This window comes from Electrona antarctica, assembly GCF_951216825.1.
Source record: "Electrona antarctica genome assembly, chromosome: 2".
NCBI classification, from domain to species: domain Eukaryota; kingdom Metazoa; phylum Chordata; class Actinopteri; order Myctophiformes; family Myctophidae; genus Electrona; species Electrona antarctica.
This window is the reverse complement of record NC_136807.1, coordinates 34602035-34613990: the sequence shown is the minus strand read 5'-3', so window position 1 is coordinate 34613990 and position 11956 is coordinate 34602035. Positions and strand designations below refer to the sequence as shown.

The 11956-nt window shown below is 45.1% G+C and overlaps 1 protein-coding gene across 1 annotated transcript in view; it reads left to right on the top strand.

Annotated features, from left to right (window-relative positions):
* The window catches only part of LOC306917440 (plexin-A1-like), a 240816-nt gene extending 229512 nt beyond the window's left edge, over window positions 1-11304 (top strand). Inside the window, exons 25-28 of the mRNA XM_079495664.1 lie at window positions 2826-2995; window positions 3279-3491; window positions 6519-6669; window positions 10301-11304. Coding sequence (XP_079351790.1) covers window positions 2826-2995; window positions 3279-3491; window positions 6519-6669; window positions 10301-10396 — 630 coding nt within the window. The 3' untranslated portion in view covers window positions 10397-11304. The remainder of the gene's footprint in view (window positions 1-2825; window positions 2996-3278; window positions 3492-6518; window positions 6670-10300) is intronic.
* The last annotated feature ends 652 nt before the right edge of the window (window positions 11305-11956 follow it).

Here is an 11956-nt window from a genome sequence, read left to right as displayed (position 1 = left end):
TTTGCATGCACAACCATGCACACATGCACGTGTGTGTGTGTGACTGTGTGTGTGCACGTGCGTGCGTGTGTGTGCTTCTGTGGAATATATAAGGTAGGTGTGGTGCTCCATCTGCCAGGGTCTAGCACATTGGAACGGATCTACTGTAGACTCCCACGTTCTTGGCTGATACCAACAATTAAGCCTCTCCGACCTACTTAATATCCTATCTCCATCTCGTTGTTGTTGGTCATCCTTGATTAGGAAAACCTTAACTTAACTCCTGTTAAATTAAGATGACTCGCACGCACGCACGCACGCACGCACGCACGCACGCACGCACGCACGCACGCACGCACGCACGCAATACAATATACTGTCAGGCCCCTATAGAGCGTCGCAGTCCCGCCCCCTTTCATGACGACGCCAGGCCCAGGAAATTAATCCCAATGCATTTTTCCCATAGACATTTCAAAAAGTATTTATTTAAAGACCTTTTAAGCGTCGTACGAAGCCAACTCGAGTCGTGACAAATCATGACCGCGGCATTGTCCGCGGCATAAACGTCTTTAAATAAATACTTTCTGAAAAGTCTATGAGGAAAATGAACGGGGGTTTATTTTCCGGGTCTCTCGAGGGGGCGGGACTGCGACGCTCTATTGACTCTGAAGGAAAAGGCCTGCCACCTTCCCTCATCTCCTCTTCCTCACTGCTACTCCTAATTGTAATGAAAGGACGATGTAGTCAATTTACACTGGCCACAAAATCCACAGACATAAAGTATACAGTACACACGGCATGCATGCAGAGAAATAAACAGAGAGAGAGAGAGAGAGAGAGAGAGAGAGAGAGAGAGAGAGAGAGAGAGAGATGGAAGTGACAGGAGACAGGTAATTTGTTGAGGGATGGTGTGTGTGGTCATGCATGAGAAAAATGCAGCTCGGCAAATGGAATCTATCAGCTTCTCCCTCTCCCTCTCCCCCCCCCCCCTCTCTCTCTCTCTCTCTTTCGTTCTCTCTCTCTCTCTCTCTCTCTCTCTCTCTCTCTTTCTTTCTCTCTCTCTCTCTCTCTCTCTCTCCCCCTCTCTCTCTCTCTCTCTCTCTCTCTCTCCCTCTCCCCCCCCCCCCCTCTCTCTCTCTCTCTCTCTCTCTCCCCCCCCCCTCTCTCTCTCCCCCCCCCCCCTCTCTCTCTCCCCCCCCCCCCCTCTCTCTCTCCCCCCCCCCCCCCCCCCATACAATGCAGATCTCAGCATTTTGACGGGCGAGTGAGACAGGATAATGTTCCTCGTTCCAGATTAACAATGGCTGACTGCAGCCCGCATCCCTAAACATTCCCCCTAATAGATTGTACCAGATGGAGGCGGTTTAGGGGAGGGAAAGGAATCATGTTTCTAGGGAAATTAATTTGCCTGTATTTGATGTGATTACATGGAGGTCTGTGATTGGAGGAAAGGGCCTATTCAAATCCAAAAGGCTGAGGTTGCGTGTGGTTGCACGGGCAGAGCATCACATTAACACTGCTAGGGTTATGACTATGAAACTGTACAACCATGCAGTACGACATGCTACATAACCCTGCTTATGGTGATTTATTTATCATATTGCTCTTTAAATAATATGTGCTCTACTTAAAGGAATAGTAGTAAGCCTTGCCGAGCCATGTGGTCCATAGGGCAGGAGCCTATCTCTGTTTCTGTAGCGTGAGGCGGCTTCATGTACAACTTAAAGTACACCCCCTGTGGACATGACGTTAGTATATCACATCACAGGTACTTCCCTCCAATCCAACCCTTGATGAAGTGCCAAGCAGGGAGGCATTGGGTCCCATTTGTATACAGTAGTCTTTAGTGTGACCCGGCCCGGGGAATCAAACGACCACCTCAAACGACCACCTCATCTCAGACACCACAAGGCCCACAGCATAAGGCTCAAATTAATAGTTCTGTATTTTCCTCTTTGGGTTTGATTTGCTGTTAAGTATTTATTTGATACTGCATGGCTAGCTGATCCTTTCCCTTTCAAACAACAGACCTGATGATATAAAATGCTATAGTTTGGGTAATATACTTGCGTGTGTGAAGAAGTTGACTTTATAACCTTCCAAAATGCAGAAGACAATGTGGAGACTTTTGGAGACTTTTCAGTGTGTGACTGACCAATTAACATATAACATCACAAATGATCAATTATTGTAACTCAGCTTTGAACACAAGCAATTCATATTGCTTAGGAACTTAAATACTTAGGTTTTATCTTGGAGACTTAGATAAAACATCTGTTGGCTGAAATGTTTTCTTTGCATAAATCACCTCCCCTACGTGCAGCGTTCGGTGTGAAAGATGACCTACTCATCCAAATGAATAGGACTGTCTGGAGTCTCAGGAAATACAAATCTATTTAAAAAGTTAGTAAACAGTTTGTGTTTGTGACAGACCTTGGATTAGGCTGCACATTACCAGATAACATAATGACACATTTCAGCCTCTGTGTGCATTTGTAATGACAATAATTTGCAATTTAGGACAATATCATATAGTATAACATTATTGTAGCTTGCATACGCTGGAATAGCAAACTCTGTCCAATGTTCATGTGCGATATAATCATAAAAATTAAAATGTATAACAAGTGCCGTCCATGTCTGGAACAGCAGCCACACACACACACACACACACACACACACACACACACACACACACACACACACACACACACACACACACACACACACACACACACAGGAAATCAGTTAAGATATTTCATTCTGTTCAAGTAAAATAAATTAACTTCTAAAAACATATCTCTCTCTCTCTCTCTCTCTCTCTCTCTCTCTCTCTCTCTCTCCAGGGTACGTTACAGAAGTTTGTGGACGACCTGTTTGAGACCATCTTCAGCACGGCCCACCGGGGCAGCGCTCTGCCCCTCGCCATCAAGTACATGTTTGACTTCCTGGACGAGCAGGCGGATAAACACTCCATCCACGACTACGACGTCAGACACACGTGGAAGAGCAACTGGTGAGACAGACAGACGGACGGACACTCACGGAGAGATGTTGTTCTTTATTGTTCTGTTCTATTGAATTAGGAGCATTATGTGCATGAGCTAAGCTTAGGTGCATGTACCATTGTGTTGTAGAATTGTAGAGACAAAGACCTGATATGTTGCAAACAAAAGTTGAGCAACCAAGCAAAGTTCAAAGTTACAAATGTTTTTTTCTCTCCCCTCAATCTCCCTCTCTCTCTTTTTCACACCCCCCCCCCCACACACACACACACACACACACTGTCCTCTGTCCAGTCTTCCGTTGAGGTTCTGGGTGAATGTGATAAAGAACCCTCAGTTTGTGTTTGACATCCATAAGAACAGCATCACGGACGCCTGTCTGTCCGTGGTGGCGCAGACCTTCATGGACTCCTGTTCCACGTCAGAACACAAGCTGGGCAAGGACTCGCCCTCCAACAAGCTGCTGTACGCGAAAGACATCCCCAACTACAAGAACTGGGTGGAGAGGTAATATATAGTATTTTGTAGGGTGCCTAAATTAGACCGGTGGTAATCAGTAGTTATTATTTGTGCGTGACACCTATGTAGGGTGCATAAATTAGACCGGTAGTTATTATTGTAGTTATTATTTGTGCGTGACACCTATGTAGGGTGCATAATATTATGTGTGCGTGACACCTATGTAGGGTGCATAATATTATGTGTGCGTGACACCTATGTAGGGTGCATAATATTATGTGTGCGTGACACCTATGTAGGGTGCATAATATTATGTGTGCGTGACACCTATGTAGGGTGCATACATTAGACCGGTGGTAATCAGACTAATGGATTGAGTCAAACGTTACAAATATCCACAGTCATTCATTGAGAAAAACATCTAAAACATGCTTCAAGATTATTTGATCAATCTAAAAAGGTATCAATAGTTCTGTCATGTGACGTTGAACATCAATTATTATCGTCAAATGACACCGCCGTGCAGCAGATTATACATTGAGCTTTCCCTTCGAGCCAGACTTGAGTTAAAGCTGCAATCTGTAAGTTTGTACGTGGCAGCGGTGGCTGAACGGATTGCGGAGCGGTCTTGATACCGGAAGGTCGCCAGTTCGAATCAGCGGTCCGACACGTTAAAATTACCACCGCTGAAGTGCCCTTGAACAAGGCATTGAACCACTACGATGAAATGTTCTATGAGCAGGGCCTGGCTGGAAACAAGTTCTTGAGCTTAGCCCAGATACCCTGGGTAAATATAGTAATCATTTCATTTCATTTCATTTCATTTCATTAACCGGGATTCAAACCCCAGTCTCCTGTGTGAGAGAGACCAACCGTCTTCCAAGATTCCAAGAAGGTTTACTCCCTTAGACGGGGAGATATTGGGCTCATGAGCCTCGGGCAGTGCTACTTGTTATCCAGCATTTGTTCTATGACCAGAGTCCTATGACCAGAGTCTAAACGTCTTTAATGGAAGAGAAAGGGAGACCAAGTCTTGTATTAAAATACTTAATATGGTGGCCGTAGCTTTGTGGGTCTGGTAATCAGAAGGTCACCGGTTTGCCTCCCATCTTCCCATGTTGACGTGCCCTTGAGCAAGGCACTTGCTCATCATGACCATCTGAACAGCCATCAGCTGGGTACCCAGGTTGACACCTAAAGTGACGCTGTGTCCCTCAAAATTAGTTCTGGTTTGCAACTATATAATAGAGATAACACCAACTACAAATACAGCAGATGGAGAGATAAGATAAAGTGCCTTTTAGTTTCAGAACGACCGATCGGGAACTGATCATGCTTAATTGGTAGTGATCACAGAAAGAGCTTCTGTGAGAGGACCCGGTGCCATGCACCATGGGATCATGTTTATCCCCTCCAATTCAGAAATTCTTTTTCATGTCTGTTTTCAAAACATTCACAAATCTGTACCAATCAAAGCGATAGCTCGTGGTTCAAAGATCGACGCAAATGTAGAGCAAGAATTTCAACAATAGCGGAACTGTGTTTTCAAAACATTGCGACCGTTTCCCAATGCTGTGACCCATCTCTTCTACACTACATCAATCACAACACGAGACATAACTTCATACTACATTTAGGAACTCATCTGTGAAAGTACTGATTGGAGACCAGCTAAATGGTCTCTAAATTAAAATAAAGTACTGATTGGAGACCAGCTAAATGGTCTAAATTAAAATAAAGTACTGATTGGAGACCAGGTAAATGGTCTAAATTAAATTAAAGGCTCAAACGAGCACCATGCAAGTACAGTACACCAAACGAAACGCCTAGACCTGCTGGCACAAACGTGTGTCCCGCAGTTTAACATACAGTACCATGTCACATGGGTGACAGTTCATGTTTATTGTTATATGTTGTATGTCATTTGTTGTTGTTTTTTGTTGATGTTGTTGTTGTTGGTGTTGTTTCTTGCTGCTACTGCTGTTGTTGATTATAGTTTTTGTTGTTGCTGCCAATGCTTCAGTTGCTACTGCCGGCTGCTTGGCCTTAGCCCCAAACTTGGCATGGTAATAACAGAGCCCGCAGCCGTGGTGACAGCATAATCCTCCAGGGGTGGAAGTGGGGTCGAGGTGCTCTGGTGGGGCAGCAGGGCATGGACAAACTGCTGTCGGCTGGCAAGGAAAACACTGGCTGCCTCTGCAGCCAGGGCGCGATAGTCCATGGTGGAGGAGAGGGGGGAACTGACTGGTGCTGTGCACACAGGCACTGGGAGCTGGCGCAGGAAAAAGTGCGTAAAAAGGAACGATAGATCAGCTGATACCAGCACAGCCAACATTCTCTCCATTAACGTCGCCAAGGCCATTGAGAGACAGCAGACGGTCCGCTTTCTCTAGTTCCGACAGTTCATTAAGTTTCAGCAGGAATGTCTTTACTCTTTAGTGCCTCGTACTTGCCGTCAGCGGCGGCGTTGTTGTTGTCCTTGTTGTCCGACATAGTTGTTCGTATTCACAGTAGGGGTCACCAATGTGGAGTAGGAAACAGCGAGACAGGAGACCTTAGGTGCGTCGAGGTAGTTTACTGATACTTCCACATTATAATGTTACAGACACTCGGTCATAATATCAACAACAATAAGGCATAACACGGAACCGGAAACACACACTTTTCTCTCTGAACCCATGCTCTTAAACACCTCTTTGGTGAATGTCTCTCAAAGTCTTTAGACTATAGACACTATTAGTTTTTTGCTGCATGTAGTATGTTGTTTGTTGTTGCTGGTGTTGCTGCTGTTATTGTTTGTTGCAGTTTTTGCTGTTGAGCATGTATGTAATTGTTGTTGTTGTTGTTGTTGCTGTTCTGCTGCTGCTGCCATTGTTTCTGCTGATGTCGTTGGTTGCATGATATTTATTTTTCTTTACATTGCTGTTGATAATGTATTTTGTTGTTGTTGTCATTGTTGTTACTGCTGCTGCTGCTGCTGCTGCTGTTGCTGCTGTTCTTGTTGTTGTTGCTGCTGTTGTTGCTGCTTCAGTGAATTTGGTTGCTATTGTCATTATCTCTGTCCTTCTCTGTCAGATACTACTCCGACATCTCTCGAATGCCAGCCATCAGCGACCAGGACATGAGTGCCTACCTGGCAGAACAGTCCCGTTTGCACCACAGCCAGTTCAACAGCATGTCGGCCCTGCACGAGATCTACAACTACATCACCAAATACAAAGACGAGGTACCGTATGATGCGCCGGATCTTTGCAACCCCCTCCATTTACCTCAGTTAATAGCAGGATTTTCAAAGCCCCATAACTCTGCTTCTGCTGTCCGCTGTCCATGGTAATCCTGATTCATCCGATGTTCGGATGTCATTTGTGACTTTGTCTCGCTCCCGACATGTAAACGTTTCTGGCGAAAGGTAAACAGCGTGAGCTAATGCTAATGATAGCCGATGGTTATACAATGGTGGAATGGAGCTACACTTTGCTGCCACCTAGAGTGGCAATAAAAGAGTCAACTCTGATAGTGTTAAAGGCACAACAGACAACTTTCAGCCACTAGATTCACACAGAGTCACACTCTGTGTTATTTCCCTGCCTGACATCTGTAAGGCAGCAACTATGCAGTTGTAACATGGCGAGTGCATCCAAGCGTTTCTTTGGGGGATAAAAAAAAGCTTTCTAAACTAATAAAACAGAAGCACACGGATAATAGTGGCCGTCAGCTCTTTCTTTCGTACATTTTTATCCCACGATTTTGTAACCCATTTTTGACCCGGGGCCAACTGCCTAAGCTGTAATCCTGGGCACTACTCTCCACTGCCAATCTGGGGAGAGACCCGAACTGAGCTCATGCTTCCTTCAATGAGCAGGCCGCTTCTTATCACCGCGGTCAACTATTTCTGTACACAACAAAATCATGACAGGTTATTGTTACACAATCATAATGTTTCATTTTTGTTTAGTTTTATACTGCATCTTTTTAAAAGCCATGTGAAAGTATTATATTCTATGGGGGGAGGAGGAGGGGGCATACTGTAAGTGACATAAGCAACTGAAACAGAAATGGAATAAAACCTAGCTTTCATGGCAGGTTTTATTCCCATTCCCAAGTCCTGCCGCCGCACACAATTTGTTGCCGGGGCGGCCGCGCCGCGCCGCTCCCTCATTTATTTGCCTTGACTAATAGCATGAGGTCATTTTAATTCTATTACACAGATAACCAGTCCACATCCATACGGGCTGCTGGGCATTATGGCCATTAGGGCTCATATTAAGGCATGAGCTCAACACATTACGTGGCTAATGGCGCTAGATTGGATTAATGTGACTTTGTGTAAGAGTGCCGTGGTCCGCCGATGACACTCTGCTGCTTATGCAACACTCCAGTGAATGTCGCGGATTTCATTTCTTAAAGTGGAGCATTGGAGCAACTATTACTGCTGAATCATAGGCGGACGGTAGCCAAGGACCAGCGCCGAAAGTACAGCAGTCACTGCTGAAGGTCTACACACGGTCTGTGTGTGTGTGTGTGTGTGTGTGTGTGTGTGTGTGTGTGTGTGTGTGTGTGTGTGTGTGTGTGTGTGTGTGTGTGTGTGTGTGTGTGTGTGTGTGTGTGTGTGTGTGTGTGTGTGTGCGCGTGCATGCATGAGTGCGTGTTGATGCGGCTCAGTGTCTGATTGAAAATGGAGCGTTATATCGAGTTCTTTAGACCCTGCCTTCAACGCTACATACGCACGCACGCACGCACGCACGCACGCACGCACGCACGCACGCACGCACGCACACACACACACACACACACACACACACACACACACACACACACACACACACACACACACACACACACACACACAAAGAGAAGCATGTCCACAGTTTGAAAATCAAGCCATTTCTTTCAACATTATCTCTCTTGTCATCCTTTTCTTCCACCCCCCCTCTTTCTTCTCTCTGTATTTTTCCTCATCCCTCGATCCCACCTCATTTCTGGTGTGTCTCCCTCATACCCCCCCCCCACCCCCCCTCCCCCCTCTATCTTTGTCTTTACTTCCATCTATCCACTCCATCGTTATGAACTGGAGATGTGTTGTCTGCTTGCAGCTGGTATTTCCATTGAAGCACACCTTTCCCCTTCATTAGAGCTTATTATCCAGATGACACACACACACACACACACACACACACACACACACACACACACACACACACACACACACGCACACAGACACACAGCATGACCGAGAGCATGAAAAGCACTCGCATAAACGCACGCCGAAACGAACCACAGGCACACGTGCGACCGCGCTGATGCCAGCCTTGCCCGCCCGCCTCCCTCACACAACACATAATAAAACACGGGTGCAGCGGTGTCCTCTCCCTTTACGCACCCGGAGTGTCCATTAACACGCCATTATGCAGCATCCTGCCTGACCCCTGAGAGCTCCACGTGTCCCGTCGTCCCACATCCTGCTGCCTTTCAATTGGTGGAACATCATTCCGGGGTTCAGCTTCATTTATATTCCATCACACCACGGCGTGGCTCCAAAACAACTGTGCAACATGTGTCGTCATACCATCCTACTAGTGGTGGAGAGTAACTGCAGTGCGTATATTTACCCAAGTAACTGGACGTGAATGGCAATTTTGCAAGTCTTTTCTCTTCTTTTTTTTTTTTTTTTTTTTACTTCAGTTGAGTGTTTCCACTTCTTTCCTCCACTGCAATTATTGTAGGCAGCTTACTAGTAGGTAGTAGTACTGTAGTTACTGCATTTCGATGCCAATAACGTTGTACTTAACTACAACTACTCGTTGTAGTTAAACGAGTACTTTGCCCATTTTCAAAATCAAAAACCTCAAAAATGCAGTTATGTGATTTCCTCCCGACAGCAACATTATGAAGGTTGATAATGGCTGAAGTGGTCCTTTATGGACCACTGGACCAAAAGACAGCCTGCATTTTTGGTTTCATGATTTTGGAGGCAATGGTAATGGTATGAGTCATGAACTCGTGTGCTCTGCTAGCTATCCATGACAAGTTGTCAAACTGTCGTTATTTGTCACATCTTCCATAAGTTTAACAAAGAAAGTGTCACAATAGAGCCAAAATGAAGTCACTAACAACGTTGAGGCTTCCTGTTGCATGCCACAAAGTGACACACTGCGTATAATTACCTTCCTGCTCATTATCTAACGCTTCCTTCATCACTCTGTCCTGTCAGCGCTACCACAATGTTCTCTTTTCTGTCTCCCTCTCTGTCTGAACAGGAACACGTCAAGTGTTAATAGATGAATATAAAAATATATAAGGAACAAGTATGGACGCCACTGTGTGAAGGTCTACATACACCATGATGAATAAATTAAATACCGTACTCACCGGCGAATAGTTTGTATGGAAACATGCAGTACATCATCATATGGACTGATGCGTCATTCATACAGCTGGAGGCCTTTATTCACAGAACAAGTTGTCAACCTTCCGCAAAGACATCACGTCACTTTAGCGCCAATATTTGTGTTGTGTGACTGTAATCTGGACACTACTAACAGTTAAAAAATAATAACACAGGTGTGAGGTGAGGGGAGTAGCGAGGGCAGTATTTATATCAGCCAGATGACGTGTTGCCTTGGCATTGCCCTAAACAAACATTTGAAATCCCTAGACTTTGGCCTGGATGGAAAATGTATTAGGCTCTCGACAAACACTAAAAGTCCATATTTGGCTGCAGGCCTATGACGTAATTTCGGATAGCCATGCATTGAATGGGATAGCGACCCTCAAAAAATATGGATGGTCCTTAATGCAAAACACCATCTTACAATGCCTCCCCATCTCTCTCTCTCTCTCTCTCTCTCTCTCTCCAGATCCTGGCTGCGTTGCAGAAGGACGACCAGTCCCGCAGACAGAGGCTACGCTGCAAGCTGGAGCAAGTCATCGACACCATGTCCTTGGCTAGCTGAGAGCTAGCCCGTCGTCGCCCGTTCCTGGCCAATCACCACTTCTTCCTGTGACCACCTTTTGAGACCCGCCCCTCCCCCGTCAAACCTTTAAAACAATGACCTTTGACCCCTAACGAACACACCGAGCGGAAAGGACTAGCGCGAGCATGAGCGGCACGCACCCCGGCGAGGTAGCAGCGAAAGGGTGTCGTTCCAGGCAACGATTTCAGCACCGCCCGTCCAGCCTATCCAGCCTGACCAAATCGAGCGCACCCCTCCCTCTGCCTCATTGCACACACACACACACACGCACACGCGTGCACAGACCTCACCTCGGGCGCGCGCTTGTTTTTGTGTTTGTGTTTTGTTTTGGTTGAGGGACCCTAGTCGTGTTACGATTCACTCGGCCAAGCTATAGGTGCTGGAGCCACGACCGGGACCAAACGCCATCTGAACCCCACGATACTGTGGCATCTGAAACCTCTTCCTTCCCAGCTGTAACACATCAAACCAACCGGTAGCCGACCACAGACGAGGCTACGCTCAGAGGCAGCTGTCCGCTAAACGTCAAAAATGAAGAAAAAAACGGAGGATGCTCGACAACAAACTGAGGAGAAAAAGGACTCCGCGGGAGAGAGCAGTCCCACCAATTTGAAGGAAATACGCCTGCTGATATCAGCAGTGAACGTCTCCACCCCCCACCTCCCCACTGCTGTCCAACGGATGGCGTTTACATTTTCCCAATTAGAAGTTGGATTTGTTGTCTCATTGTTTTAATTATGTTTTTTGATTTTCTCTCTTATTTTCTTTTTGTTTTCTCAACTGCCTACTCTCCCCAGTGCTGTGCCATTTGTGTTACTGCTCAATTTGCACAATTTACAGCGAGGCTGAATCAAAAAAAGAGAGAGAAGAGGATATATGAATATAAATTAATACATATATATATAGATATATATATATAGATACTATAAATACAAATTTTGTTTTTAAACAAATAATAGCGTTGACAAAAAAGTTTTCCATTTTAATGTACAAAAGGATAAGTTTGAGAAGAGCATTTGATATTACAAAGATGAAATATGACGAAAAACACAAGGAAAATCTCGTCCTGTTTTATTTGAATGTTGTTTAGTGCAAAAAGAGACTTTTTTTCCTTAGATGAAACATGCTATGATAAAAAAAAAATGTTGTCATGCTTAGTGACTGAAAGTGAGAGTACATAAAAATAGGTAAGTGTTGAAAAAACACATATTTATTAGAAACTTAAGCGCCCGACCGATCGATATTAGGGTTATACATACAAACATACATTTATATATATAGAGAGAGAGATGAGAGAGTGAGAGAGAGAGAGAGAGAGAGAGAGAGAGAGAGAGAGAGAGAGAGAATTTGATTAATAAATGTGGTCGACACTCATGTAATTTAATCACTATAAATAACTACAGATAGAACCATTTTCTAATTAGTCCAAGCAGCTTTTTCTGCATCATCTTCTGTGTAATAAATGATTTTCATATTGACGCATATCGAACAACATAATAAACCCATGTCTTTGATGGGCCAATATCGGCCTCGGTCGGG